General features: G+C 40.3%; 1 protein-coding gene across 1 annotated transcript in view; it reads left to right on the plus strand.

The window, feature by feature from the left end:
- LOC104464828 (ADAMTS-like protein 1) overlaps positions 1–27843 on the plus strand; it is a gene marked incomplete at both ends in the record, with an annotated part of 49292 nt that overhangs the window by 17798 nt on the left and 3651 nt on the right. Inside the window, 2 exons of the mRNA XM_010077668.1 lie at positions 1839–2075; positions 21393–21519. Coding sequence (XP_010075970.1) covers positions 1839–2075; positions 21393–21519 — 364 coding nt within the window. The remainder of the gene's footprint in view (positions 1–1838; positions 2076–21392; positions 21520–27843) is intronic.

The following is a 27843-nucleotide window of genomic DNA, read 5'->3' on the forward strand; positions in this document are numbered from 1 at the left end:
AGGGGAGGTGCTCCAGCCCTCTGACCATTTTTGTGGCTCTCCTCTAAACTCACTCCAACAGGTCCATGTCTTTTTTGTGTTGGGGGCCCCACATCTGAACACAATACTCCATTTGGGGTCTCACGAGAATGGAGTAGAGGGGGAGAATCACCTCCACATTTGTTTCTGGGCTGCAAGCGCACACTGCCAGCTCAGGTTCAGCTTTTCATCAACCAACACCCCCAAGTCCTTCTCCTCAGAGCTGCTCTCTATCCATTCTCCACCCAGCCTGTATTTGTGCTTGGGATTGCCTCGACCCACGTGCAGGACCTTGCACTTGGCCTTGTTAAATTTAATGATGTTTCCATAGTCCCACCTCTCAAGGCTGTCAGGGTCCCTCTGGATGGCATAATTTCCCTCCAGAAGAGGTAGAAGAAGGTCTGAGAAACAGAAATCATTATTTAAACCTCAGAAGAGATGTTTCACCTCAATAGCAGTAAGACTTTCCTAGCTGGGAGGAAAAGTTTATGAATAAGGTTGTTATTAATGACACTTGAATTTCTATAGGACAAAGTACTTTGAGGACAAACAGAGAATACAGGCAGCTTATAAGGATGTTGTCTAGTTGTGTGGTTGTATACGCATCAAAATCCTTCCCTATCAAGTCTATACTCAACATTTATGACTCTCTCTAAAAAAAAGTTACGGTCCTCAAGCAAAGGGTATAACAGGTATTCATTTTACCTGGTATTTGACCAGGTATCATTGAGGAGCAGATTTCCTTATAGCGGCAAGGTGGATGACTATGGGACTTTAGTAATCTGAGGCAGCCATACAGCCAATTTTAGCTTTTTTGTCACAGTTCTCATGATGTTTAATATTTTTCCTAAAGCTTAGCTCCTGTATTCCTTTAAGTATGTGAGAAAATCAGGTTACTTCTAAGAAAACCAATGAATCTCTAGCCTTTGTGGTTGCTTGCACAGGAAAACTTCAAATATCATTCTGCAAGGATCACAAACTGTAAAGGAAATAAAAAGAATTTGTGTTTATTTTGCCTGAAGTCTCATTATTTTGAAGCTCTTCTTGCTCTCTAGAGAATTTGACTCCAGGTTTTCAATGCCAAATTATGGCAAGAAAGCATATGTGGGTAAGAGAAGCCTCACGTTCTCATGAACAAGAGACTTTAAGTAGTATGAGTGGTCTTTTTTTTTATATCAGGTGTACTGGGTTCAGAGTAGGGTTTATATGTCTCACAAACCTCCTGAAGGATGAACAAAGCGCCTTTTAAAGGTCTTCTGGTAAAATAACAATAACTCACTAATTATGAGAGTTATGAAATCTTAGGTTAAAGAAATGCAAATATGTATCACATTTTCCTGATTCTTGTTGCCCTTCCAACTGATTTAGGTCACTGAGGTGAAAAAAAGCTAGTGAGGAGAGCTTAAATAAACAAGTAATTAAATCACATAATCCTTTTTCCTTTCTCTTCAAACAAAGAGGAGAATTTGGCTGGAAGAAAGTGGCTGTGCACACAGACTTTTCCACATATGTGCACAAATGGAAAGAGATTCAGCAAGAGATTTTCAGGGCTGTGGTTAAGACACATACAGTGCAGTTCTTATGTCCCAAGCATATTTACACACAGTCTTGATGTTCTTTCAATATTTTTGCAGAAAGAAGAAAGAAAGGTATAATTATCCAGTTGAATTACGTGTATCTGTAGCTATTTCAATCAGTCTTCTTTGTTTAAACAGAAAAACTCTTTACATCTGGCAGCTATGGAGCACAGCCAGCTGCATGATACTGCAACTGACTGTCCCAGATAGACCTGCTAACCTTTTCCTCTTTCTTTTCTGCAGGACTGCCCACCAGAAGCAGGTGATTTTCGTGCCCAGCAGTGCTCTGCTCACAACGACGTCAAGTACCAGGGACAGTTTTATGAATGGCTTCCTGTCTCTAACGACCCTGACAACCCTTGCTCACTGAAGTGCCAGGCCAGAGGAGTGGCTCTGGTTGTGGAACTGGCACCAAAGGTTCTGGATGGGACCCGGTGCTACACTGAATCCCTGGACATGTGCATCAGTGGCTTGTGCCAAGTAAGGAGAGAAGCCCTACCCTAACGCCTTTTCTCATGACTCCTCCCTTCACATCTGTCTCACTCTCTCCCTTCCTCCATACTTGTATCATTTAAGGTGCTCATCTTAATCATCTGTGTTCATTCTTTCAAGGTGACTTTTACCTTGTTTGGAAGAGGTGTACAAATTCAAAGGTTATTTTCTCAATTTATGTTGTTTCCTTGGGGGTTTTTTGGGGGGAATGTGTTATCAGTTTTTGAACTGTTTTGTATAGTTGTCATGGGTTAAGCTGCAGTAGCAGATCTTATTTGAAAGCACCATAAGAAAATAATGGTTTAGCTTTTAATTTAGGTATACCAAAGTTTTCCTAGTCTATGAAATTACATTATCTCTGAGGATTATTGCGTCTTGCAAGTCACAAACCATATAGTAGTAGATGAGGTACTAAACTGGAAGATTTGCCATTGATTTGCTACAGGACTAAGCAAGCTGCTGCGTCTCCTTGGGCTTCAGCTTCACTGCTTGTTAAAAGTGAGATATGGGGGTGTTTTAACCCTTCACTTCACAGTGCATGGAGATCTATTGATCATTCAACCAATTTATTGGCATCCTAATTTGCTTTTCTATTACCTTTGTGCTTTTACTTCTATATTGCTACTCTTTTGAACCTATCTACATCAGACTTTAGTCTCCTGAACTACATGTAGGCTACAGCTTGATGGAGGGGAGGACATTTGCACCATCTCTGTTAAGTTCTGAACACACCTGAATCTCAGAAAAGGTTGAGTCTAGATTCATGTTTCAGTGCCCAATCTCTTTAAAATCTATGTAGGCTTGATGTGTTGTTCGAGTGTCTTTTCAGCCACTTTATGTGCCTTTGGATTCTTCCATTTCCTTTTTCTTTGATTTTCTTTTCTGAGCCCAAAGCAGTCCTGCAGTAAATGAAACAAGGTGGGCAATTATTGGGCTAATCTCATTTGTGATCTGAAGAAGGCAATCATCTAGACCTCTTGACCTCATCCAAGTGCACAAGTTTCTCAAAATTCCAGATTGCCTAATGAAACAGACTAGTGTTAGTCTTCTTTGGTGTTCTTTAATCTTTTGAAAAACTTATCTTGGAGGTACAGGAATCTGGATGGGAAAATGATTCAAAATATTCTGATTATAGTGGCCTAGAAATTAGGAGCAGTGCATTAATGCTCTGTGTCAGGCTGATTTCTGTTTTGATCCAAATGTGGAGGATACCTTTTCAAGAAAACTTTCCCTTAGGAACAGAGTTCATAAGCATCCACTACTAAAACAAACGCATTTGTATTCTCATGATATTTCTTACTCTTGGAAGGCTGAAGGTAGCTGTGTTATTACAACTATGAAGACTGATGTTATTTCTTAACTATTTCTGTGGCTAAGGCAAGTATTTTGAAAATAGACAAGTACACTAGCACTAGTGTCCCTGAGGAATTTCAGTTAAACTAACCCTTTCTTTATATGCACTAGAACAGTAGAATAATTTTTAACGCGTAGACACAATGACCGTATATTTTTCATGATCTTCAGGATTCAGTTTCCTCATCAACACTTTCCATATACTTTAAAATTACTGCATCATTTTTGGGGATGACAAAAAAAAGATCTTAAAATACAAATGCCCATGCTGCATTCCTCACAGTGAATAATTTTTTTATTTTTGGATGTGTTAAATTTAAAGCAGCTCAAAGTGTTCTTGTCACAGTGCATCCTTGCTAGACAGTCATATCTTTGTGACACTAGAAGTACTACATTAGAAAGTTCATAACTAGATTTGCCTTAGTTGTATGCTTTAGGTCGGCAGCTGCTTTACTATCTATCACAGCAATAGCTAATACTATTGAAGCAGTCCAGAAAGGCAAACAGTATAAAATTTGCCAGAATTAATGGCGAAACTTTTTTGAAAGCAACATTCTTCCATAGGATCTATAAAGGGTCTTTTAAAAGAACGGAAAACCATGGTATTATGGAAGAACAAAGTGGAGCATTCTTGCTCTGTAACATTTATGTGAATAAGCTTTCTTCTGTAAGCATAGTGAGTGCATGTAAATTTCAGATGAGACAAAATATGATCTTACAATGTATTTCCACGTATTTGCAATAGTAGCTGCAGGCTACCACTTACCTAAAATTGTTAACACACTCTAAATGTAACAATCACAGGTCTCAGTAGTTTGTGAGAGTTCATAATAATCCTGGGGGTTCAACAGCATTTTCAAGAGATGTCTCTGGAACTGCATGATTTGGGGCAGTGCAGCAGACAGCTGTAATAATATGAAGGCATGGTTTGTTACAACTGCAAAAAGTGCAGTCTCATGAGAGTTGTATTCAGTCTAAGGTCCTGAGTATTAAAAAGTGGAATTATGTTTGTTAACAGGTTCTGTGCAAGAAGTGATTACACCATCTCAGGGTTAAAGGGGTATATTTTCTGTATTGTTCAGAGCAAAACTACTGAAAGTAACTTTAAGTTTGCCATCCTAGTGGGCTTGCATTGATCCAACTATTATTTAAATGAGTCTTTATTACAGAAAGTGTATGGACTTTCATAGTATGTTCTGATTACACCATAAGGTATGACTTTTTTACACTGTAGTTGTCAACCAAGAAGGAATTGCATGTCATTTAGCTAGAATAGTTTATAAAACATATAAACATGCCTATTCAACTAGAGCCTGACCAAGAATCGTGAATTAGTAAAAGTGACATTAAGATCAGTGTATGCTTACGTAGACATAGTGTCAGCTCTCTGAACTAATCACAGGGATATTTCTTAGCATGTGAGATTTGGGCCAACCTGTGGCCTGTTGTGTGCTCACAAACTGTTCCTGAGTTTATTAATGGAAGAAATGAAGAATTAGTTGTATTGCCTTCTGTGTGCCTCAGTGCTCTTTACTGATTAAAAGGTGCTGGTTTTCACACTCATTGGCAAATACGCATTTGTTCACAAGATGCAACATTTGGAAATTACAAGATCCCTTTCTTATATTTATCCCATTTTTCATGTTGTTTGGAGATTTAGAATGACCAGTAACTTAATGGCATATTTATAAGTCTTTGTTTAATTACTAGATATTGAGCTGAATTGTTTGTTTTACCTGCTGGCCATCTACCACTTAAAGTCAAAAGAGACTTCTGATTGTATTCAGGACAAGCAAAGTCACCTTTGTGTGTAGAACAAACTATATCCCTGAATCTTTGATTCAAATAAGAATATGGTTAGAGATTCTTAAAAATATGTTTAAAATATTTTTATTTACAGAGGTAGGTTGTGGGAGAGGTTATGAAGTTGCTGATTCAGACACGTTTCATGGTATAGGGCAGTACACATGACTGTGCCAGTTTAGTAATCATGCAAGCTGTGTGTGTCTTGCCTCTTCCCATATTACATAAAGATAAATGTATTTATCTTCCATGAGGAGATGGGCTATATCTTGCCATTCTTCTTTGTGTAAAACACCTTAGAAATTAATGGGAATTAATTTCTTAGCATTGTTTTGTTTTTTTTTATTTCTGAAGTTTTACTTTTAAATCCATAGGTGATAGAGATTGAGCAACACTATTATTCAAATTTAAAACTCCTTTTGTAATGCCTTTTATTTCTTTCTAATTGTCTTGTTCCTCCTAACCACTTAAAATTCCTTTTTGTATGGATTTCTGTGTTGTTTGGGTCCCTTTTTCCTTCTTCTTTTTAAAGAAATACAGATTACTTTGCAGATGTAAGCTTTGCCTCTTGTTTTGAGTTTACCTCAGGATACAGTATGCCCCTTTGGTATAATGCAACTAGTTTGACCCAGCATGCTGAAGTCAATAGAATGCTCTTTAAGAGAAATAGGGCTTTAATGCTCCACATTAAGAAATGTCTATATGGGTAGAATCAAGGGGGATCCAGAGCACAACACATTTTAAAACTTGTAATTTATTGTTTAATTTTCCCTGTTTTTTAAACAAATTTCTCTACTTTAAATCCATTATTGGGTTTTTGAGGGTATAAGCAATTTCCGCATATGGCAGTTGGAGTTACAAAGTTAGAGTTACTGGTCTCATTTTGCCAGTGATCCTTGGTTGCACCTATGAAACTCAGAAGAAGTTGTCTATGCTTTGTGGAAGCAGCATTTCAGATTCACTAATAACTGTTCACACTGAAGTAAAACCGAGAGTTTCCTGCTCACCTTCACATTTCACTAAGGATTCCTTCCTTCTTTCCTTCCTTCCTTCCTTCCTTCCTTCCTTCCTTCCTTCCTCTCTTTCTCTCTTTCTCTCTCTCTCTCTCTCTCTCTTTCTCTCTCTTTCTCTCTTTCGCTCTCTCTTTTCATCTTTTGCTCTTTCTTTCTCATTCTGTGTGCCCCCCCGGCATTTCTTCCTTTCCTTCTCTCCTTTTTTTCTCTCCTTGCTCTTTCTTTCTTTTTCATTTCCTCTTTCTTCCTAGTTAGCTTGAAAGAACTGAAGTTTTTGCACCTGTCCTATCTCTCATCTTCATTTTTTGCAGGTTTGAAAAGTGTTGGGTTTTCTCTTTTTCTTCTTTGAGAAGGCTACACAAGCAGAAGAAAGTGGCTCCTCAGAAAGAATGAAAATTGCTGTCACGTGCTGACAGGAACTAAACTGAGTAGCAGTAGATTTTTTTCCCCTCTGATTTCTTTCTGTTCTAAGAAACTTTGCTAAAACTTCTAGCAAGTTTAAAATAAGGTGGATGTTTTCAGGCAAAATGTAATAGTTAAATTGAATGCCCTTGTTTCTAACAAGGTTTTGGTGTAATCTCTGGAGCATCGATTTCTCAGTCATCTGAGAGGTCAGATAAACAGGCAGCTGCCACCACCCTCTCTTTTCCAAGGGGCTTCTGCTCCAGAGGGGTTATTCCAGACCACACTGGATTGCTGGAAATTCACCTGAAGAAAATTTCTGTCACCTTTCATTCATTTCATTACACAACATTTTAACAAAGAACCAGCCTTATGTGCTGCTTGTCAAAATCCTACTGTAATTTGGTAAATGCGTGGATTTCTTCTCCATTTCTGTGTTTGCCAATTCATGTTTTGTTCTCTGTTGTCACACAAATTTTATCCTCACTCGCATGATGACTTCACTTGGTTGGAGACTGTGCCCTTTCCTGACGTGTTCCAGTCATTGCCTGTCTCTAACTGGATGTTCTCCCTTGCTTACTTACTCAAGCAGCCAGCTGTTAGTGCAGCTCTTTCCTGCCTCACACTTTCACACTTTGAGTTCTAAATAAATACCAGCCATGTTGCTGCACTGGGTAGAAGAGCATGGCCCTTTGTGCTCTGAAAGGTCTGTGCCCCAAACACCAATAATCCATGAAACCTACTGGGACTTTTCCTAATGAAAACAAAATACCCTTCCTGTTATCCAGTTTCCCTGCCACAATAAAAAAAATATTGGATTTCTCTCTCTGTTTCTGCTGAAGGAGAGATATTCCGTTTTCATTTTTTGGCTTTTTTCTATTTTCCTTATCCTTTTCACTTGTTCTTCCTGTTATCATAGTCTTCATACTTGGTTCTCTCTCCATTTAACTTTTGTCTTCTGCTTGTGTGAATTCCACAAATGTTCCTTTTGTTAACTCTGGCAAAGGAGAACAAGAAAATCAGATGTTGCTTTCTCAGGTGGATGATCATGGATTATCCAAGGCTTCTGCTACCTCCAGTGCTAATGGCAGAATCTACATGTTGCTGTATAGCACCAGATCAGTTTGTGTTGGTTTGTTGTTTTTTTTTCAAAGAACTATTGGGTTTTTTATTAAATATGTGGCAAGACAGTAAGATGCTTTGCAGTGTTTCTAAAAAATGGGTCCCATCAGTACCGGCCAAATCCTTACCTGATGTAGATGAGTATTTCTTCCCTGAAGTCATATTCATGGAAAAGATGCTTGCAGCCTGGACCATCTCTTTTACTTATGCATGTGGAATGGTCCCTCTCTTCTGCCATCCCTTCCTCCTCACTAGCCCAAGGATCCCAGCTTCACAGAAAAGTGAAAATATGGCAGTTTCCCTTTCCACGCAGAATCGCTGCATCCCCTTTATTCTCACAGGCATTTACTCTTCTCACATTCTTTTTTTTGCCCTGCAATGCAAGCCACCATGAAGTGTATAATTTGAGGTCTTGCTTTAAACATTTCAGATACAGCACAGGACAACAAGAGTCCTTCTCTGTGAAAAATCGTGACAGCCTCTACAAAGCTTATTTTATCTTCATATTGAAAGGTTAGACATTGAAAATGTCCATAACCAGAACACTCCTTTTTAGCTAACTGCTGAGAGGTTGCAAATATGTAAGGTCTCCCATCAAAGGAAAAAAGTGTAGCCACTGTCTCTGAAAGATTAAATTTTGTTGCAAAAGCCTAAAAAAAAGAATGAAACTACAATTAACAGAAGTACTGGCAGGCTGCTATAAGGTCTACCCAGAGCCTTCTCTTGTTCAGGCTGAACAATCCGAACTGTCTCAGCCTGTCCTCACATGGGAGGTGCTCCAGCCCTCTGACCATCTTTGTGGCTCTCCTCTGGACCTATTCACGGAGGTCCAGGTCTTTCTTATGCTGGAGGACCCAGAGCTGGATGCAGTACTCCAGTTGGGGTCTCACAAGAGCAGAGTAGAGGGGGAGAATCACCTCCCTCGACCCTCTGGCCATGCTTTGGATGCATCCCAGCATCTGGTTGGCTTTCCTGGCTGCGAGTGTGCATTGCTGGCTCTTACTGAGTTTTGCATCAACCAGTACCCCAACTCCTTCTTTTCAAGGCTGCTCTAAATGCACTCATCCACCAACCTGTACCCGTATGAAGATCGGCCGAAAGAATTGGGGTTGTTTAGTCTAGAGAAGAGAAGGCTCCTGGGAGACCCTATAGCAGCCTTCTAGTACTTAAAGGGGGCTACAGGAGAGATGGGGAGGGACTCTTCATCAGACAGTGTAGTGGTAGGACAAGAAGTAACAGTTTCAAGCTGAAAGAGGGTAGGTTTAGATTGGATATTTGGAAGAAATTTTTTACTGTGAGGGTGGTGAGACACTGGACCTGGTTGCCTAGGGAAGCTGTGGATGCCCCATCCCTGGAGGTGTTCAAGGCCAGGCTGGATGAGGCTTTGAGCAACCTGGTCTAGTGGAGGGTGTCCCTGCCCATGGCAGGGGGGTTGGAACTCGATGATCTTTAAGGTCCCTTCCAACTCAAGCCATTCTATGATTCTATGAATCTATATTAGATATTGCCTCGACTCAGATGCAAGACCTTGCACTTGGCCTTCCTGAATTTCTTGAGGTTTGCATGGGCCCACCCCCCCAGCCCATCAGAGTCCCTCTGCATGGTGTCCCTTCCCTCTAGAGTATCAACCACACCACACAGTTTGGTGTCATCCACAAACTTGCTGAGGGTGCGCTCAATCCCACTGTCCACATCCCCAGCAAAGACATTAAATAATACTGATCCCAGTATGGATTACTGAAGGACACCACTCATCACTGGTCTCCACTAGGACATCAAGCCCTTGTCCACAACTCTTTGAGTGCAATCATCCAGCCAGTTCCTTATCCATTGAGGTGTTCACCCATCAAATCCACGTCTCTCCATTTTAGAGACAAGGATGTCATGCAGGACAGTATCAAATGCTTTGCACAAGTCCAGGTAGATTATGTCAGTTGCTATTCCCATGTCTACTGATGCTGTATGCCCATCATGGAAGGCCATGACTGCAAAACTTGTATGCAGTAAGTCAAGGGAACGAAACATAAAAACCTCAACTTTCAGCTACTTTATCACAGGGTTGTCTTCATAACAGGGTATTAAATACAGGTATTTTGAAAATTGTATTTCTGCAAAACTGCTTCCTCATATGTTATAGATCCATACTTTTTTCTGTGGGACAGACTAAAGCCTTTCAGTGAGTAAAAGACAACAAAATAAATGCAAAAATGTACTTTTCCATCCCCTCTCTTATTTAGCTGAATTTCATTCACTAAATGTTGGATGCAGTTTGACCACAGGAACTCAAAAAGTATCCTACAGTTGGTTTTATAAAATGCAAAAAATATTTTAACTCCTGCCTTCATCCCAAGAGCCCTTTAAAAAAAAAACAAAACCCAAACAAAACCAAACACAAAAAACCAACAAAGCAAACCAACCAACAAACAAAAAAATACAACAGCAGCTATGCCAGTAATACTTTTGTACTTGTATTGTTTTTGATCACTGTAGCTCTAATAAAAGGATTAGGTCCAATGATAAAAAGGTAGTAATTTCTAAGAAGGCCTTTGAGTAGGTTTGTTACTACGAAAAGATTGTTCAGGGTTGGAAAAAGCACTTTTGTTTCTTCTCCCAAAACTACCCATCTTTCTCCATTACGTTCTTTCAGTTTTACAGGTTGTTGGGTAAAGAGAGCTGCATCCCAGAAATGCTTATCTTAATGTCTTCTGTTTGTGATAGTGTTAAATTTTTTTTTATAGATCTACTACCAAATACTACTGGAGGTAGTTTTTAACTTTTCTGATTTATTAATTCCTAAGAGTTTTTCCTGATGAGCTGCATAATGAATTCAAGTCAGCTTACAACAAGCCTATTTTCCTTAGGTACCTTTCACAGAGAGTGAAAAGTACCTGTAACACTAGTGCTCAGTGTATGGACAGTGGGTCAATCCACTATGTCAGGTCACTATGGACACAGGCTGAAAACCACTGGTTTTCAAAAACATTAGAAAAGATTATTTAGTAAAGAGCAATGGCTTGCTACAGCTTGTTTATTTTTGAAGTCAGTATTGCAATAGAGTTGTAGCCAGCAAAACTCAGTTGAATTTGCAAAACTATTGTCTATCTCAAGCTGAGGCAGTGAATGCACCGGGTTAAGAATATTTTTCCAGAAGTGTGTTGAGGATAGCTTCTTCACAAGTAAAATGTGTTTGTTTCAAATGTAGGATTACAAACTGTTGCTTACCATTTTGAAGTTACTTATTTGCTGCTATAAATCTGTGATAGGCAAAGAAATTGATTGTGAATTGAGATTCACCAATTCTAAAAATGTATTTAATATAAGGGAAATATTACCTTCTGGATGGTCATATGCTGCTTGGTTTGGTAAGGTTTGGAAATTTAATAGGTGAAATAATAACATATAAATACAAAAATGTGATAAATGGGAACATCTGTCACTATACAGGGATTTGAAACTTACCCACCTTATATTTCCCCATATCCTACCTCGTGGACTTTTTTGCAAACTTTTCTCCAGTGAAGATATATTTTGTTAAAGCGTTTTTCACACTGTATAGTTACCAAATTATTAGGTTCTATATACACACATACTTAAATGTCTATATAAATACATGTGTGTGCTTATAATTTTTTTCGTCAGAGAGAGAGGCTACACTGGCTGTTGCGTAATGTCAGAAAAGAACAAAAATCTGCTCTCCTTTAAATAGACGGTTGTGCTATGTTGCCTCTCTATCATGATTTCAGGATGGACCATTTCTCTTTCTCCCTTTCATCTACGAAGTGTTGTTGCACAGATCCTTTCCTGTTTCCAGCTCAGCCCAAAATACAAAGCTAATCAGGATAACAGTATCACTTAATACTGTGTTCAGTGTGTTTGGTGCATGGATGTTGTACTCATTGACATAGGAAAGCTGCTTGATACAAGTAAAATAGGGATTTTAAAGAATATAGGTTAGGTGGTCACCCCAGCAGGCTCCTGAAGGCTCACAAAACTGCATGGAGTCCCAGCTGCCCCTGTGCAATGCACCTGGGGCGCTGCTGCAGAAATAGGCACCTGGACTCGTCACCGCTACTAGACATTCCTTAGCTTGGAACCTGATTTCTTTGCATGCTCCCCTCATAATCTTCAAGTCGACTCCAGCTTCAAGGAAGGAGAAGGCCAAGACTCTTCCCACCCTGTCTGAAGCCCTGGAAGAGAATGGCTTTCATTTTTCCACCCTGCAACATTCATTGCTCTAATATTAGAGACTATTCTCATGCATGATTACTACTGGTAACATAGGGGATCATGTGCTTATTTTGACACAATCCAATTTTTCTGCACTTTAATTTCAGATATTATCTAACTGTGAAAACTCTGAGAGACAGTAATTTCCAGAAAGATATTTTTGCCTGTGTTTCTCTTTTGCATTCACACAAGATGACTGAAAGTGGCTGTAACTTGCACATTTGATGGCAGATAAATGAATGGCCTTCGTTCTATTAATTCACAGAATCACAGAATCACAGAATCACAGAATGTTAGAGATTGGAAGGGACCTCGAAAGATCATCTAGTCCAATCCCCCTGCCGGAGCAGGACACCTAGATCAGATCACACAAGAACGCATCCAGGCGGGCTTTGAATGTCTCCAGAGAAGGAGACTCCACAACCTCTCTGGGCAGCCTGTTCCAGTGCTCTGTCACCCTCACTGTAAAGAAGTTTTTCCTCATACTCAAGCGGAACCTCGTATGTTCCAGCTTGAACCCATTGCCCCTTGTCCTATCACTAGATGTCACAGAGAAGAGCCTGGCTCCATCCTCCTGACACTCACCCTTCACGTATTTATAAACATTAATTAGGTCACCCCTCAGTCTCCTCTTTTCCAGGCTAAAGAGACCCAGCTCCCTCAGCCTTTCCTCATAAGGGAGATGCTCCATTCCCTTAATCATCTTTGTGGCTCTAATTCTCTACAAACAGGCATCATTTGTGTTTCTACCAGTGTGTATTCATTTTTAGATTTTTAGAGGCATTCAGTCCCCCATGAGAGCTTCCAGTAATGATCTTTTGCTTCTACCAAGAATAAGACAGAAGTCAGGTTAAAACAAAGGAAAGCATTAGGGTGAAATAAGTCTAGGTACTTACATGTTGCTGGGATTTCAGTCCCCTGTAGTTCAGCTATTTCTGGCTCCTGTTTGTACCTGTCTTTTTTTTCCCCCTTTTCTGAGCTATAAAACACTAGAAGATAAATTCAAAAGGTGTAGTAATAACTGTATTATTTAGGCAAGAGGGTGGCTATTTTTCCTTAGATATGTAGAAGGCATTATAACAGTATCATTTCTAAGCTGTCTTTCAGTTTAGCCCAGCCTTTTGGCGTGATAATTGTCATGGCTTTTCAGTTTCTGATGTCTACACCAAGCTCCTGGGCCTAAATGTTTGAATAGAATCCATCTTTCTTTAGAGTGTATTGAAACCTGGATGCCTTCTGGAAAGGTAACATTTCAGAAAGTAGTGAATTCTTGGTTTCTGATGGTCAGGTGCTTTTGAACTCTGTCAGGCTGCAGCTGAACTGCTGTTTGAACTTTTTGTCTAATACTCTCCATCCTTATCTACCTCATGTTCTATAGATAACAAATCTTAATTTTGAGTTCTTGTTGAGTGTCGTTGTTCTGAGATGAAAGAAGTAGCTTTTCCCCCCAGCATGACATCTTTCCAACACACAGAAAGGAGTAGGGTGGAGAACCTAATGACTCATAAGCCAAATACTTAAATTGCTATCATCATGCCAGGTAACAATATTTTTGTGGCAGAGAGTGTCAAGGAAATGGGGATATGTTTATTTTGTGAAAGAATTTACATTATTAGAACTCCACTCCCCTGCCCTGAGCTATCGGTTTTCCACTTTATGGTCCAACAGAGATTGGCACCACTGCAGAGATACTTGTTCTAGTCTTTCAGCAGAAACAGTATCTACTGCTACTTTGAAGTAGACAAGCTGTTTACTGTGCGTATGTCTTTGACCAGCAGCACACAGAGCACCTCCCTTTTCTGGGGAGAAGCACATTGTAATTTGGGGGCTTAACAAAAAGAAGCAATTCAAAAGAACAGTTTGGAGATTCTTAAGAGCTCTATTACAGTTACCAGGATGTCGTCTGTGTTCGTGTATTTTCTTAGCACACCTGAAAAGCTGAAGTGTGTGGGAGTGACGCAGAGGGTTTAGTGCTGTGTGAAGATAGCAAGATGTCCGCCCTGACTGGGCAGTTTTGAGAATCCCCACCAAAGAAAATGTATGATTCTCACTGAAGACCTTGGCAAGGCTTCCAGTTACTGAAAATCCAGGACAGGAGGGCTGCAGGCTTTTTAGCTAGTTTACTCTGTCATCGTGACTGTCTTCTCATAGAGCCTGCAGGCACTGCTCTTCCCCACTGAGCAGCAGCTTGGAATACCATGTGGACTAAGCATTTTCAGCAGTGGCTTGGGGACTTGCAGTCTCTCTCAAGTATTTGGACTGTGGGTGAAGTCTGTTCCTTGATAACACAGATTATGTGACTGCCTGAAGCAACAGAGTCTGTGCTGGCACTGTTAGTAGCCAGGCACTGCAGCTGGTTCCCCATTGATGCAGCCAACAGAGGAACAGCTCCTGTCAACAAAAGAAGCCTGTCTGAGAGAAGGAATCTTGTGCACCGAACAGAGGAGAGGTCTGAGTGGCAGTATCAAACATGTCATGAAGTCACCAGAGCTAACAAAGGATCACAGGGAACTGTAATGTGTCACAAGTGCCAATAAAATGCTTTTACAGTTCAGTGCTTCATAGTCTAGAACAGAATGGGTCCAGAGGGCAGACTTTGTTGAATTTACTTTTGGTTTCTCAAGCACATTGTTCTGAGGAACCTAAAGAAAACCTGCCTTGATGGGTTTGGACTTACACTGGCCTTTGCAATCACCTTCCGTTTTAGTATTTTCATCTTCTACAAAACCTGGCAATTTTTTTCCCCTGAAAATGCTAGATAATCTATCTATCCAGACAATATGTGCAGTTCTTCTGGAGAAAATCACACGTTTCAATAACTGCCTCCTATAAAGCACTGACTATAAAAAGTTGGGTTTTTTGTTCTCATCCATCAAAAAGAGCAAAAACATGAAAGAATAAACGAGAATCTCATTCTTACTCTGGTGGAATAAGAACATGTGAACCCAAAACCAGCCAAAAACAAAGAAAAGTGTAAATGAAATGGGTAAGTAAATCTCAATAATCACAAAAGCCTCTTTTCTTCCTCTTATCATCTGTTTAAAAACTCTTGAAACTTAATTCTGTTTAAATGTTGCTCCTTACAGAATGGCAGCCTCTGAATTTCTGTATCATCAGAGAATGAACTAGACACAGCTTCTTTTCCACATCTGTGGGCTCTCCTATGTTGGCCCACACAACAAATTGGTTGATTATGTATAACTGAACCTGAAAAATTCAATCTTTTTTATGTAGAAAGATTCCTTCTAATGAAATTTGCGTATAAGGCTAGGAGTTGCCTTTTTCCCACATCCAAGATTTTAATGCCTCTATAAATACTTGTTTAGAAGTTGTAGCTTTTAAATTGGTTTAATTGCTTCTTTTTAAATCAAGGTCATTTCAGAATGAGGTTGAATTTACACTTTTCCCTGAGAGAAACCTGAGAAACAGGAATTTCTCTTGGGTTCCTTCTGCTGTTGAGTGTTTACTGTTTGCTTCTAGAGCTTTGGCTGAAGCCCTGATCAGAACCACTGATTCTCAGTGTATCGCGTCTGCTGTGCTGGTTTGGGGAGGCTCTGTGAGGGTCTTGATCTGCATTTAAAAATAGTGATAGTAGAGAACCCTGTCTAGCTAGGAATGCTAGGGGCTAGGACAAATGGGGCAAATACCAAGCAGGATCTACAAATTAGTTCCATTGGATCAGTGGTAGATAAGGCAACAAGCAACATGAAGTCATTGAGCTGGTCTGCCACGTGCTTAGTGTGTTGGAAGGTGGATGTCAGTCATTCCAGTGGTTATATTTAACAATTTGGCTACTGATCAGTGACTGAAGTTTGTTTACACTGCCTGAACAGTTGCAAGTTGTGTTTGGCTCAGGTACAATTGCAAGTACACTGATTGCACATGTCACCAGGCCTACTGATACCAGCACAGTCACAAATTGCCTTGCTGTTGTGGAAAGCACATTACGGTCTTCAGTTAGAGTTGCTGACTGTGGTGTGATTGCACCTAAAGTCCTTGGGACATAGGAGGATCCTGCCTGGTGCTTGGTGCTGCCTGTCACAGGATAATGTTGGCAGGCTGTGACAGAAAAGCTCTGGGGCTGCAAACTGTCATCATAAGGTGTCAGTGAACTGGAGGGCAGATAACACTTTGGCAAGGGTTATGAGTCCCTGCATCACAGACATGAGTGTGGTTCCAGTTTGATGTACAGCCTGGAGCTTGTTCTCTCCACAATAATCTAAGGAGTACAACAGCTCTTCATCCTGATTGTAAAACAGGCTTTTGGACCCAGTTGAAACAGTGGCTCACATCCAAAACTTTCTTCAGCTGAGCAGTGACAATCAACACAAGTCCCACATTGAGCTCCACATTAGTATCCATGTGAAGGGCAACTTTGTTTTTCTCGGATTCTCAGAACTTCTTGTGTTTGAACTGCAGACATGCCCTTTGAAAAACAGAGAGATTTATTTATAATTGGCTAGATTTGCAAGCTTGCTTTATTACATTATTTCCTGCCCAGAGTTTCTTAATACTGAATAGAAATTATTATGAAAACTTCTTACTTCAGGGCATTTCCAGGCTAGCAGGGCTGAAGCAGAACCTGTCATTGCTGGTCCAGTTTTCTTTCTGGAAAAATCTGCTAAACTGAGCCAGAGTTCAAGTCCGCAAGGGGAACACATACACACATAATATTCATGCACGCACTCAGTTAGTTCCAACTCCTGTTGTGGGACTTTCAGCCTGATGCCTTTAAACTATACATGAGCAATTGCTCTGCTAACTTCGTGACCATCTTTTTTTCTTGTAGTATCCTGTAAAAATTATTTTGTATATTTATCTCAGAGTCAGAAGTATCCTGATTTTTCTGTTTTGATAACTCATTGGCTGTCAGTGGAGTAAAAGTGGGAGTGGGGAGGGAGAATCAAACTCAGCATGAAGTATGGGACTTCAGCCTAAAACGTAATATGGAGTCTTTACCTCTGAGCAGAACTGTGGTGTCTTATGCCAGAAAACAATACAAACTCGGCCAACTAGGGATTAGCTCTTATTATTCCAGATTTTTGTTGCTAACTTTTTTATGCTAAACCTATAAGGAGAATAAAAACCATCTCATTTTAGAGCTGGTAAAGAACTGAACAGGGAGTTGGTTGTCCACTGTGATTTCCTCACTCTTCCATATACTGAGAGACCTCTAGAGCTCTGCATGATCTGCCTTTACTGCTATAATGGCATTTAACCACAATAGCAATGAGCTGCATAGGAACACCTTTAGAAAGATGCAAGAGCTTCACCAAAAGCCTATTGAACTTACAAGTGTATTTTCTTGATTTTAATGGAGTTTGGATTAGATTGTCAGGGAACTGAATGGAGCTGGTTCTGACATTTTGAGCAGTAACAATCTACAGTAACAATCTACAGTTCAAGTCTCCGACCACACTTCAGCAATTTGAAACTCAAAAGATTTCAGTGTGGAAAGTCTGTGCTTCATTACCCTGCTTTAAGAGGAGGAAGCTTAACCTGTAATAGAAGTGAGTATGAAAACTGCTTAGTTCAGAACATTTCCAGGCACAACTTGTTGCACTAATCTATTTTTGTTGCTGGTGGGGGCTTCATTCGCAGCCCTTTATGGATTGAAAAAGATTTAATCTCCCTAAACCCCCAGGATATATTAAGTTCAGGACTAGAATGCATTAGTAAAGGAAGTTTCCATCCCACCGAAACTTTAGAATTTTGACATTGGTTCTCATTTCAAACCAAGACAAGGAGTTGACATTTCAAAGCTTTTCAGAGAATGAAATATTCCCCAGGCCTCTGATTCAAAAATGTCAGTATTTTGTTTCAAACTATGTCCACCAAACCATTACTCTGAGCTGTAGATTAGAGGTACAATATCCCTATTCACTCCTTTGCCTACCAAGCTGACCAAGTAGTATTTTCCATGGTGCTTATTTTCGTGATTACCCCTACTCAGAAGAGTATGCCCACAGGCTAGTGTCTTGGCAGGCTTTTCTAGCTCTTCAGCCTAAGTGAATCTACTTTGCCTGATAGCTGGGTCTCTCCTAGCATGTTGCCTCTTTGGCATCCCTGATTATAGCTATTCCAAAACTTCCCCTCTGTGTTTTGTTCCTATGATGGGTATATGCTGAAAGAAACAATCCGCCTTCCTGTCCTTGCTAACTTTCCACATTTTTCTCGGGGATGGTGACATATTTTTTCCCATACCTTCATCTTTTGCAGTGAGTTCTCTGCAGCTTGATAGAGAGTGAAAATGATGTTATGGAAATTACATATTCTCATCTCAACTCAGACAAACCTTTGTTTCTTCTGCTCATAGAGACAAAAGTTATTATTCTCATGAACTGTGTATGTTTTCAGGAGTGCTTTAATATTTCTTTGTCTGATCCTTTTCTTTCATAGGAGTCCAGCCGATATGTTTTCATGTAAGGGCTACTAAAAAATAAGAGATATGGAGTAGTGTTTTCCATTTTAAAGCATCAGTGACTCAATTGCAAACATGGCCAACCTTTCTACTGAATGTAATTACCTCCAAAGGATGGAAGAAGAATTTCCCTAGGTAGTGAAGGGGGGGGGGAAAAAAAAGTGAACTTGGGAACCTTGATCACTCGTAAGGGTTTTTAATGAAGTTTCATACATAAAATCTTGGCAGAAACTGTGGGGAAAAACAAGAAATCTATTTAATTTCACCAACATTTCTAATAGCATTAAATTATCTGAGAGACTACCAAGTAGAGGAAGATTAAAACACATTTTGTACATACCACGTAAGTTCACAGATGTCCATTTTGCTCACACCTCCATCCAAAATCCAGTATTTCATCAAAATAATTATTTTTATGCTATACACTGTCAATGGCTGTCAATCACAAAAAGAGCAATGAACATCAATATAACTTCCTTCCACACCTGGGATTTTCCTGGCAATTTCCTCCACAATCATAGAATCATAGAAAGGTTTGGGTTGGAAGGGACCTTAAAGATCACTTAGTGCCAACCTCGCTGCCATGTGCCTCCAACCCAGCCTTGAAGTTGTGACCTAGCACCAAATTGCTCAATTTATAAATTGACTTTAATCTGAGTACAGTCCATGGCAACGTATGAGCTGATGATTCATAAAGTTAAAATGGCTTTGAAGTGGTAAAGTCTGGTTTTGAGATTGCTTGCCTCAGAGCTATATTTAAGATCCAGCCCTTTTCACATCCAGGCAGTTCATGTGTTCTTTTCAAAATAGACAAAGGCATGCAGGTTTGGATACCACAGTAGATTGAACTGTTGAGTGAATATAAAATATGTTATGAGCAGGTATGAAAAGTAATTCTGGCTTTTCCTCTGCTGTTTAGGTTCCGCAGCAGGACCCTTCTCACTGTGGGTGCTAGTGAGCTCTAATGCATTTGAATGAAATCAGTCTGATTTGTAGCCATGGTGTCATACAGTTTTCAAATCATGCAAGTGATTTTTTTTCACATTCTTGTCTGTACAGAAACATTCACAAAAGTTAAAGCAGACCACACTCTGTGTGTATCAAAGATGGATCAACTCCTGTAGGGATATTCTTATTCAGAAAAAAAAAAAAATATCTAAATCTTACATGATATCACTGATACAGTTTATATATCTGTACTTGGAAGTTCTGTATGGAGTAGTCGTAGTCAAGATAATCTTACCTTTGTTGCAGCTGTCTAACCTTTACTTGCCATGGTGTTTCTAATGTGATAAAATGTCTCTTGCAGTCTTGGGATGGGAAAACATGACTATGTTTTCAGGGAAATGTATCATTTATGCTTGACTGTTACTCCTTTAGCCTTCATTAATTCCCTTGAAGACATCAAGGGAATGCAGAAGCACAGGAGACTGATCCAGTTCTGACCCAGTAGAAGTGGGTAAAGTCAAAGAAATTTATTGATAGCTTTTATCAAGCCTGAATCGAAACCTATGATTATCTAAATTAAATTAATTATACTAACAATATGATAGATAACCAAGGAAACTGCTGTTGTGCCACTAGTAAAATAAAAAAGTTAGAAATGGGAATTGAATTTCTAAAAGTAAATGCTGGATATTAACCAAAGCCTGCATCTTCACATGCAAGTGAAGAGAAAGTGTCAAACCTGGAATTACATCTCACCCTGTCAGAGATATGCAATTCTGCATACATAGGTTTGTACAGATAAGGAATATTAGTCTCAATGTTTAAGTGGACAAGTTACACATGCCGCTTTTATGAGCCTAGATGATATGTGCCCTGTTTGTTCTTATCAGTTTCTAGGACCCAGCTCTCTGATTTAACAAACTCACAGATGCAGGAAAACTTAAAGCTGAAATAAGCTGTATTTAAAATTCTCTGTGCTTATATATACTCACTGTTTGGCTAAGAGTCTTAGTAAAATCTTTATGTATATATCGTATAAGTATATTAAGTATAATTTATACACAAAAAAATTTTCATTGCTTACTTTGCATGCCAGAATGCTAGAAGGCCTTTCATTTTCTAGTATGGATAAAGATAATTATAACACTGTATGGAGTTGCTTGATTTCTTGGATTTCAGTTATTTATGTGCAGAATTCATAACTTGGATGTAGAATTCAAAGTTCAAACAAAAAGTCTACATTAGCACTGTGCTAAATAAATTTATATTCCATTTGTTTAATTGTAAATGTATTTGATTATAGATTTGTATTTGATTCTCCTGGAAACTATAGTTTTTTTGCAAACTGAGAAGCCTAGTTTATCTATTGAAATTTTTAAATTTTGAACAAAACAATTTGCACATAAACATAAAGCCAGTTTCATAGCAGGTAATTGTTTTTCTGACTCTCAGTTCTTTTGTGTTAACCATTCCCTCCTTCTTTATTAGATTTTTGACAATGTCTGAACACAGACGTTGATAGTGTGGAATGGGATTATTGTCAAACTTAATTAAAACCACATGGTTTTCCCAACTGCATAGCAGGTAAAATCTCACTGAGATCTCAGCCATGTTACTATTAATCTGTACTGCTCCTTACTTTTATCTATCTGTCTGCTTCCAATTTGTCTTCTTATCTATTTCAGGCATTTTCCTTTGTGAAACTCTAAGAAGTGTAATTTCTGATAGGACTCTGACCAAGAAATGTTCACAATGCCCTAAAAAAACAACCTCCAACAATACGCTTTTCTTTCTCTGGACTGCAAAAGCCATTGAGTACTAACCTGCTCACTATCTCACGTCTGAATTCAGTTCGAGCTCCCAGCCAGATTTGCTCAGCCTCTTTCATTGCTAAGGTACTTTATGGCCCTCTAGAGATGCTGAGAGAGAAACTTGGTGGTAATTAGTTGCAGAGGTGGAACGAGCAGTCAGTCAGTAGGTGCTCACATTGAACTGCACATCTTTCTTTCTTGCCAGATCGTTGGCTGTGACCGCCAGCTGGGAAGCACTGTCAAAGAAGATAACTGTGGGGTCTGCAATGGCGATGGGTCCACCTGCCGGCTGGTGCGAGGCCAGTATAAGTCCCAGCTCTCAGCCAATAAACGTAAGCTGTCCTTTCTGGTGAAGTGCCATCTTCCCCTTTTAGTGAAATATGTGTTTCTTGCAAACTAGATTTCACCCCGCTCTTTCTCAGGCAGTCAAATGATCATAGTCAGTCTGGTTGTCCCCACAGATTCTTCACTCTTGGGTTACACCAGGCTTGCTCTGACTACAGCTCTGGCTGTGAGGATGGACAGAGGATTGTGGAAAGGTGTCACCAGTATGTTCCCCATCTCAGCTAGCTAGTTGCTCGGGAGTAGCAAGAGAAGGAGAAGAGCTGGCTCTACCCACACTCCTCTGGCTGTATTAGCTGACTAGGTGTAGGACTCAGTCCACGCTGCTCTGAACAGAGCAGTTTGTGCTGCTCCACTTCAGAGACGAATCCTGGGAGCATGGTAACACCACCCTGGCACAGTGCTCCTTCCTAGCCCTACACCCGCAGCATGTCTGCCTGCATGCTGAGAATGGTGCCTCAGTTCTAGAGTGGACTGAGGTGCCTATATTATCAGGAGGTACCTGTGTGCATGGGTACGGAAATGTGGGCTTAGGAAGGGAGGAAGGAAGGAAAGAAGGATGGAAGGAAAGAAGGAAGAAAGGAAAGAAGGAAGGAGGGAAGGAGTTCCATTGCTGAGGCAGAACTGCACATTAGAGGGCAAAGGAAAGAATTCACCGAGGTTTAGGAGTGGAATTTCACCTCACTGTTACTGCTTCTGCAATGTGCGTGAACAGGTTTAGAAATCTCCAGGCTCCTTGAGACATGATAGTATTTGTGAACTTTTTCTGGCAAACGTCTTTTCCTGCACGAATAGTTTGTTGTTTTTCAGTTGCTGTGTGGTAATAAGGTGCTCCTCGTTTTTCTACTGAGGATAAAGGCCCTAACACATACACTGTACTAAAATGTGAATAGAGTCCCTACTCCCAGTGGTTTGCTATTAAATAGAAGGAATGCTATATAGGTAGAAGAGCAGATGGTAGAGTGCATAGTCTTAGAGTGAGACAAATGTGAAAAAAATGTTAAGGAATGGATTGTTCAGACACTGCATACAATAATTGTTTCAAACAACTGAAGTAGATAATCGGATTTTGTATGCACTCTGTATAAACCGTGTGGCATTATTTTCTCCCCTGCTGTAGACATAGATGTTGTTATGCAACACAGTGTCAATTTTGGATATATCAAAACTAGGTGCTCCTTTAAATTGTTTGGGTGTTGTTTTTTTGGTTTTTTTTGTTTGTTTTTTTTTTTTTTGCAATGGTAAAGGCACACTTATGGATGTCCTCCACATGTGTGAATTAATAAATATTTTTTGAGGTTTGCTTACAAAAGGCTTATGTACATGCTGTGAAAATTAGACATTTTAAATGCTGAAAAGCTTTTAAAAATCTGCTTTTGTGTTTATTTTCTGCATTTATCCTCTTCAGTGCTGTTTAAATACCTGTCACTTTGCCACATTGTCTGTGTCAGCATAGAATGAATCATGGAATCATAGAATGGTTTGGGTTGGAAAGGACCTTAAAGATCATGAAGTTCCAACCCCCCTGCCATGGGCAGGGACACCCTCCACTAGACCAGGCTGCTCAAAGCCTCATCCAGCCTGGCCTGAAATAAGCATCTTGCTTATTTTTCACTGTAAACATACCTACATAAGCATATCTGTGATCAGGTTTATTTGCTGCAATGTATGGGTTATGTTTGGCTAGTCAATAGCTAAATTCCAAGTTATCTCTAGAAAATAATCCCTGTTTCTCAAGACTTTGGTCTATTTTGTCCGTGGCATGAACAAGGCATTAAAAGCCTGTGTGAGCCAGACTGTCACACAATGTAAGAAAAATCAGAAGTGGCATATGCAGTAGTGACCAGATATCAGCAGAGGTGTTCTGTGGGCTCACTTGGGATTTTTATTTGCCTAAACAGAGCACAGCATTCAATTTTGAGAACTGTGCTAGGGGAAGTGGACAGTGACATTTCTGCCAGCTCTGTCCCAATAGTTTCTGAAGTTGTTTATACCTCAAAACCACTCCAGAGTCTTGAGTTCATCATACTGAATTAATTTTGTCTTGGAGCTCATATCCATTTCCTTTCTCTGGGCTGTTTATATCATGCAAAGGCATAGGAAAGGATAATCCTAGAAAGAAATTCATAGAGCTTTTAAACATTTAGCACTTGCTATGGAAACAGCTTCCTCAGTATTTATAGGTGTAGTATACATCTCCCAGTGGCCTCAGAAACAGCAGAAGCATAGCAGGGGCAGGACGCAATGTGACATTGAATTCTCTCCTACATTTTTATGAAAAAGGAAGCACCTGTGTCTATGCTCTTGTTTCTATTAAAAAAAAAAAAAAGCTACAAAAGTCGGTGGTTCAATCCTTCTAAGTCTGCAAAAAGTTAATCTTTTCTATATATAATATCTCTTTTTGGAAAGAGGATATGTATCTTCCTAAGGAGATGAGCTGTATTTAGGCAGGCTTATTTGTATTCACCAAGGAGCTAAAGGCTTGATCATCTAAGTGGTGGGTGACTTCTGATCACCTTGTGCAAAGTTAGTATTTCTCTAAAAAAAAAAAAAGGATTGGCATCTACTAGTGAATTAGATTACTTGTAAAAGAGAATTGTAGCAAATGCTCTGCTAAGGCAGAATAGATATTTATCTGATTACTCTTGTCATGGTTGTCAAAAATAGACGCAGTTCCAAATTTCCATTGGACATCAGTAGTAATGGGGAAATAGAAACAACTCAATTTTTCATCATGAGAACTGACAGTTAGACCATTTGGACAAAATCCAAATTCAAAGTCCAAAATCAGAAGAAACTGATCTCTCATGGGAATCTGATGTACGTACCTGACATATAACCTTTGCCTAAATCCTTGCACTTTCTTGACAGCCCTGGGCCACTGTCCTCTCAGTTATGTGGGAATCTCACTTGCCTCCCCATGCTTCTTCTCTGGAGGAAGCCAACCACCCATTAACACACTTTGCGCCTGTTCTTCAGAGTGCTCTACATGGCTGCTCCACAATCGGCCTCTCTGCTTTTTGTTGGAGGGAGCTGTGACAAAATATTACCATGCTTACTTTTACATGTTTTTTCACATGAAAGGTCTCCTTATCATTTTATGTTAACCTCAGGAAATTATCCTTCAGTCCTACTGCTGCTGCTTTGTGAAAGCAGGAAGCACTGTGATAAGCATAAATTCCACTGAGCTTTGCATTTCACGTGAAGTGTGCTAGGATTTCAAATGGAGAGCAGTGACAAGATCAGTGAAATATAATCCCCAGATACCCTGGGGCAAAAGAGACATGCTAAGAATATATGATGTATTTCATATATCATATACATATGCATGATCTTTAAGCTGTCCTGTTTTGGTGACATATCAGTGAGTTGTTAACTCTCCAGCACGAAGCTTGTAACTGAGAGATAGTCAAATATAATAACGACATGAGACTGTCTTTAAATAAGACTTGTAAAAAGACCATTAATATATTTTGGAAAATTGAAGTTATTGTTTTCCGAGACTCATTCCAATAAATATGTTACATATATATACAGCAAAATGATAAGTCATACTCATGGATTTTGTTCCCCAAAATGGATAAAATATATTTATCCTACTGAGTATCTTTAATACGAGTGCCAGAATGGTACCAATAAAATCAGTATTAGAATATGCATCAAGAGGAGCATGGCCAGCAGGTCAAGGAAGGTGATTCTGCTCTCATGAGGACCCACCTGGAGTACTGCGTCCGGGTCTGGGCCCCCCAGTGCAAGAAGGATGTTGAGTCCTGTGAGGGTGGTGAGGCACTGGAACAGGTTGCCCAGCGAAGCTGTGGATGCCCCATCCCTGGAGGTGTTCAAGGCCAAGGTGGATGAGGCTTTGAGCAACCTGGTCTAGTGGAAGGTGTCCCTGCCCATGGTAGCGGGGTTAGAACTCAATGATCTCTAGGGTCCTTTCCAACCCAAACCGTCCTATGATTCTATGATTCTAGAATAACAGTATTTAATGAATTCTATAAGACTTGAATATTTGTCTTTGCAAATAGAAAACTTGAATTCTGTGTAGAAATGCAAGATGTCTGGCTTTGCTAATTAATGTGATGTAAGAGATGTGTGTGAACAGAGTGAGTGTTAAATAGAGTTTAACCCCAGTTTTACAGAAGTCTTAGGAGACACTGATATTTCTGGATAGGTTGAGGAAATATATCAAATCAGATTTTGAGAATGGAGACAAGGTTCAGAAGAGCCTGCGCACATGAACAGGCTTTATCTCCACACAACACTCAGAGATTTATCAGACTGCCTCAATTTGCCACCTGACTTCTGGGATATTAAGAGGCCACAGAAGTATGGATATTTCATCCCATAAAGCTCTCCAGTGTAAAAATTCCTATGACGGATGACTGATTTTAAAATTTAAAAGGGTCCTTTTATTGAGTTAGTGTGGTGGGGTTTTGTAGCAGGGGTGGGGGTGGGGCTACAGGGGTGGCTCCTGTGAGAAGCTGCCGGAAGCCCCAGGCCGGACCCGCCTCTGGCCAAAGTTAAGCCCATCAGTGACAGTGGGAGCACCTCTGGGATAACATAGTTAAGAGGGGGGAAAAAGAAGACTACTGGGAGCCGGCAGCAGCGGGAGGAGTGGGATGTGAGAGAGACAACTCTGCAGACACCAAGGCCAGTGAAGAAGGAGGGTAAAGAGGTGCCAGAGCAGCGATTCCTCTGCAGCCTGTGGTGAGGCGGCAGCTGTGCCCCTGCAGCCGTGGGGGGTAACAAGTGGAGCAGGTCTGCTCCTGCAGCCCAGAGAGGACCACATGCCAGAGCAGGTGGATGCCCAAAGGAGGCTGTGACCCTGTGGGAAACCCACGCTGGATCAGTCTGTTCCTGAAGGACTGCACTGCACAGAAGAGAACCACGCTGGAACAGTTCATGAGCAACTGCAGCCCATGGGAAGGACTTAAAACAGAGAAGTTCGTGGAGCACTGTCTCCCATGGGAGGGACCCCAGGCTGGAGCGGGGGAAGAGTGTGAGGAGTCCTCCCATGGAGGAGGAAGGAGCACCAGAGATAACGTGTGATGAACTGCCTGAAACTCCCATTCCCTGTCCCCCTGTGCTGCTGGAGGGGAGGTGGTAGAGAAATCAGGAGTAAAGTTCAGCCTGGGAAGAAGAAAGGGATGGGGGGAAGGTGGTTTTAAGATCTGGTTTTGTTTCTCGTTACCCTACTCTGATTTGATTGGTAACAAGTTTGACTTTTTACCCAAGTTGAGTCTGTTTTGCCTGTGACCGTAATTGGTGAATGATCTCTCCCTTTCTTTGTCTCAGGCCATGAGCCTTTCGTGGCTCATGTGGGATGGGAGTGAGCGAGCAGCTGCGTGGTGCTTAGTAGTTCCTGGCTGGGCTTAAACCACAACAGTTCTAGTTCACATTATTCAGATGTTATAGTTTTGGGTGAATGAATGTGTAGTTTAAAAAAAAAGGTCCCTGCTTCTTGCAGTTTTCCCTCTTTCACTTTCTGCATAAAATGACAACATTAATAACTATTTTGCTGATAACTGAGAATCCTAATTTAGCTAGGCTAGAACAGTTTTCCCATTTTCGTCTGATCAGAAACTTAAGGTCCCAGCTTATGTGTTTGGATGAAAGGTAATCTGCTTTTAGTGTGTGAGTTAGACTTACGTGACAATGTGACACATTGCTTTGAGAGCAGAGCTATAGTTCTTGCTAGTGGGCATTACATGACTTAGATGTGAGCAGTTCTAATGAACAGATAGTGAAAGGCATTCTCAAAAAAATGCTTCTAGACATGCATACTTTTACTTCCCTGACTTCTAGTTATAGGAGAAGGAGGCAGAAAGGACAGAGAAAGGTGAGTGAAGAACCTAGGCATGCTGGTTAGTCCAGGTCTGCGTTCTCTGGGCACCCACTCCATGACCCAGGTATACAGTTGGGAGCATTTCCTAGCATATGTCAATACCTTTCCTTCCTGGCTCCCTTCAGGACATTATTGAGGCTGCTGCCTCTTTAGAAATACTGACCTAAAGAACTTTCACAGCATCATGTGATCTACATGCTAATTCACACCTCAGCTTAGATCCAGTTGGCAAAGCTCCTGAGGGCTTTGTAGGTGCGAGATTCTGCTCTAAGACCTGTTTACATGACAGTTTAATGTGCTTCTGTTTTCCCAGGGGCTTGCTCTTAGTGGTATGGAAGGGGAAGCAGAATTATAGCACTTCTCGTCATTAAAATAAAAGGTGTGAAAGGGAAGGAATGCCTGAGGGCAGTGGGGGATCATCATATAGCATGGGCAGGGTTATGGAGAAGCTGTAGGGTTCAACTGG

Source organism: Pterocles gutturalis, unplaced genomic scaffold, assembly GCF_000699245.1.
Source record: "Pterocles gutturalis isolate BGI_N339 unplaced genomic scaffold, ASM69924v1 scaffold5803, whole genome shotgun sequence".
Lineage (NCBI taxonomy): Eukaryota > Metazoa > Chordata > Aves > Pterocliformes > Pteroclidae > Pterocles > Pterocles gutturalis.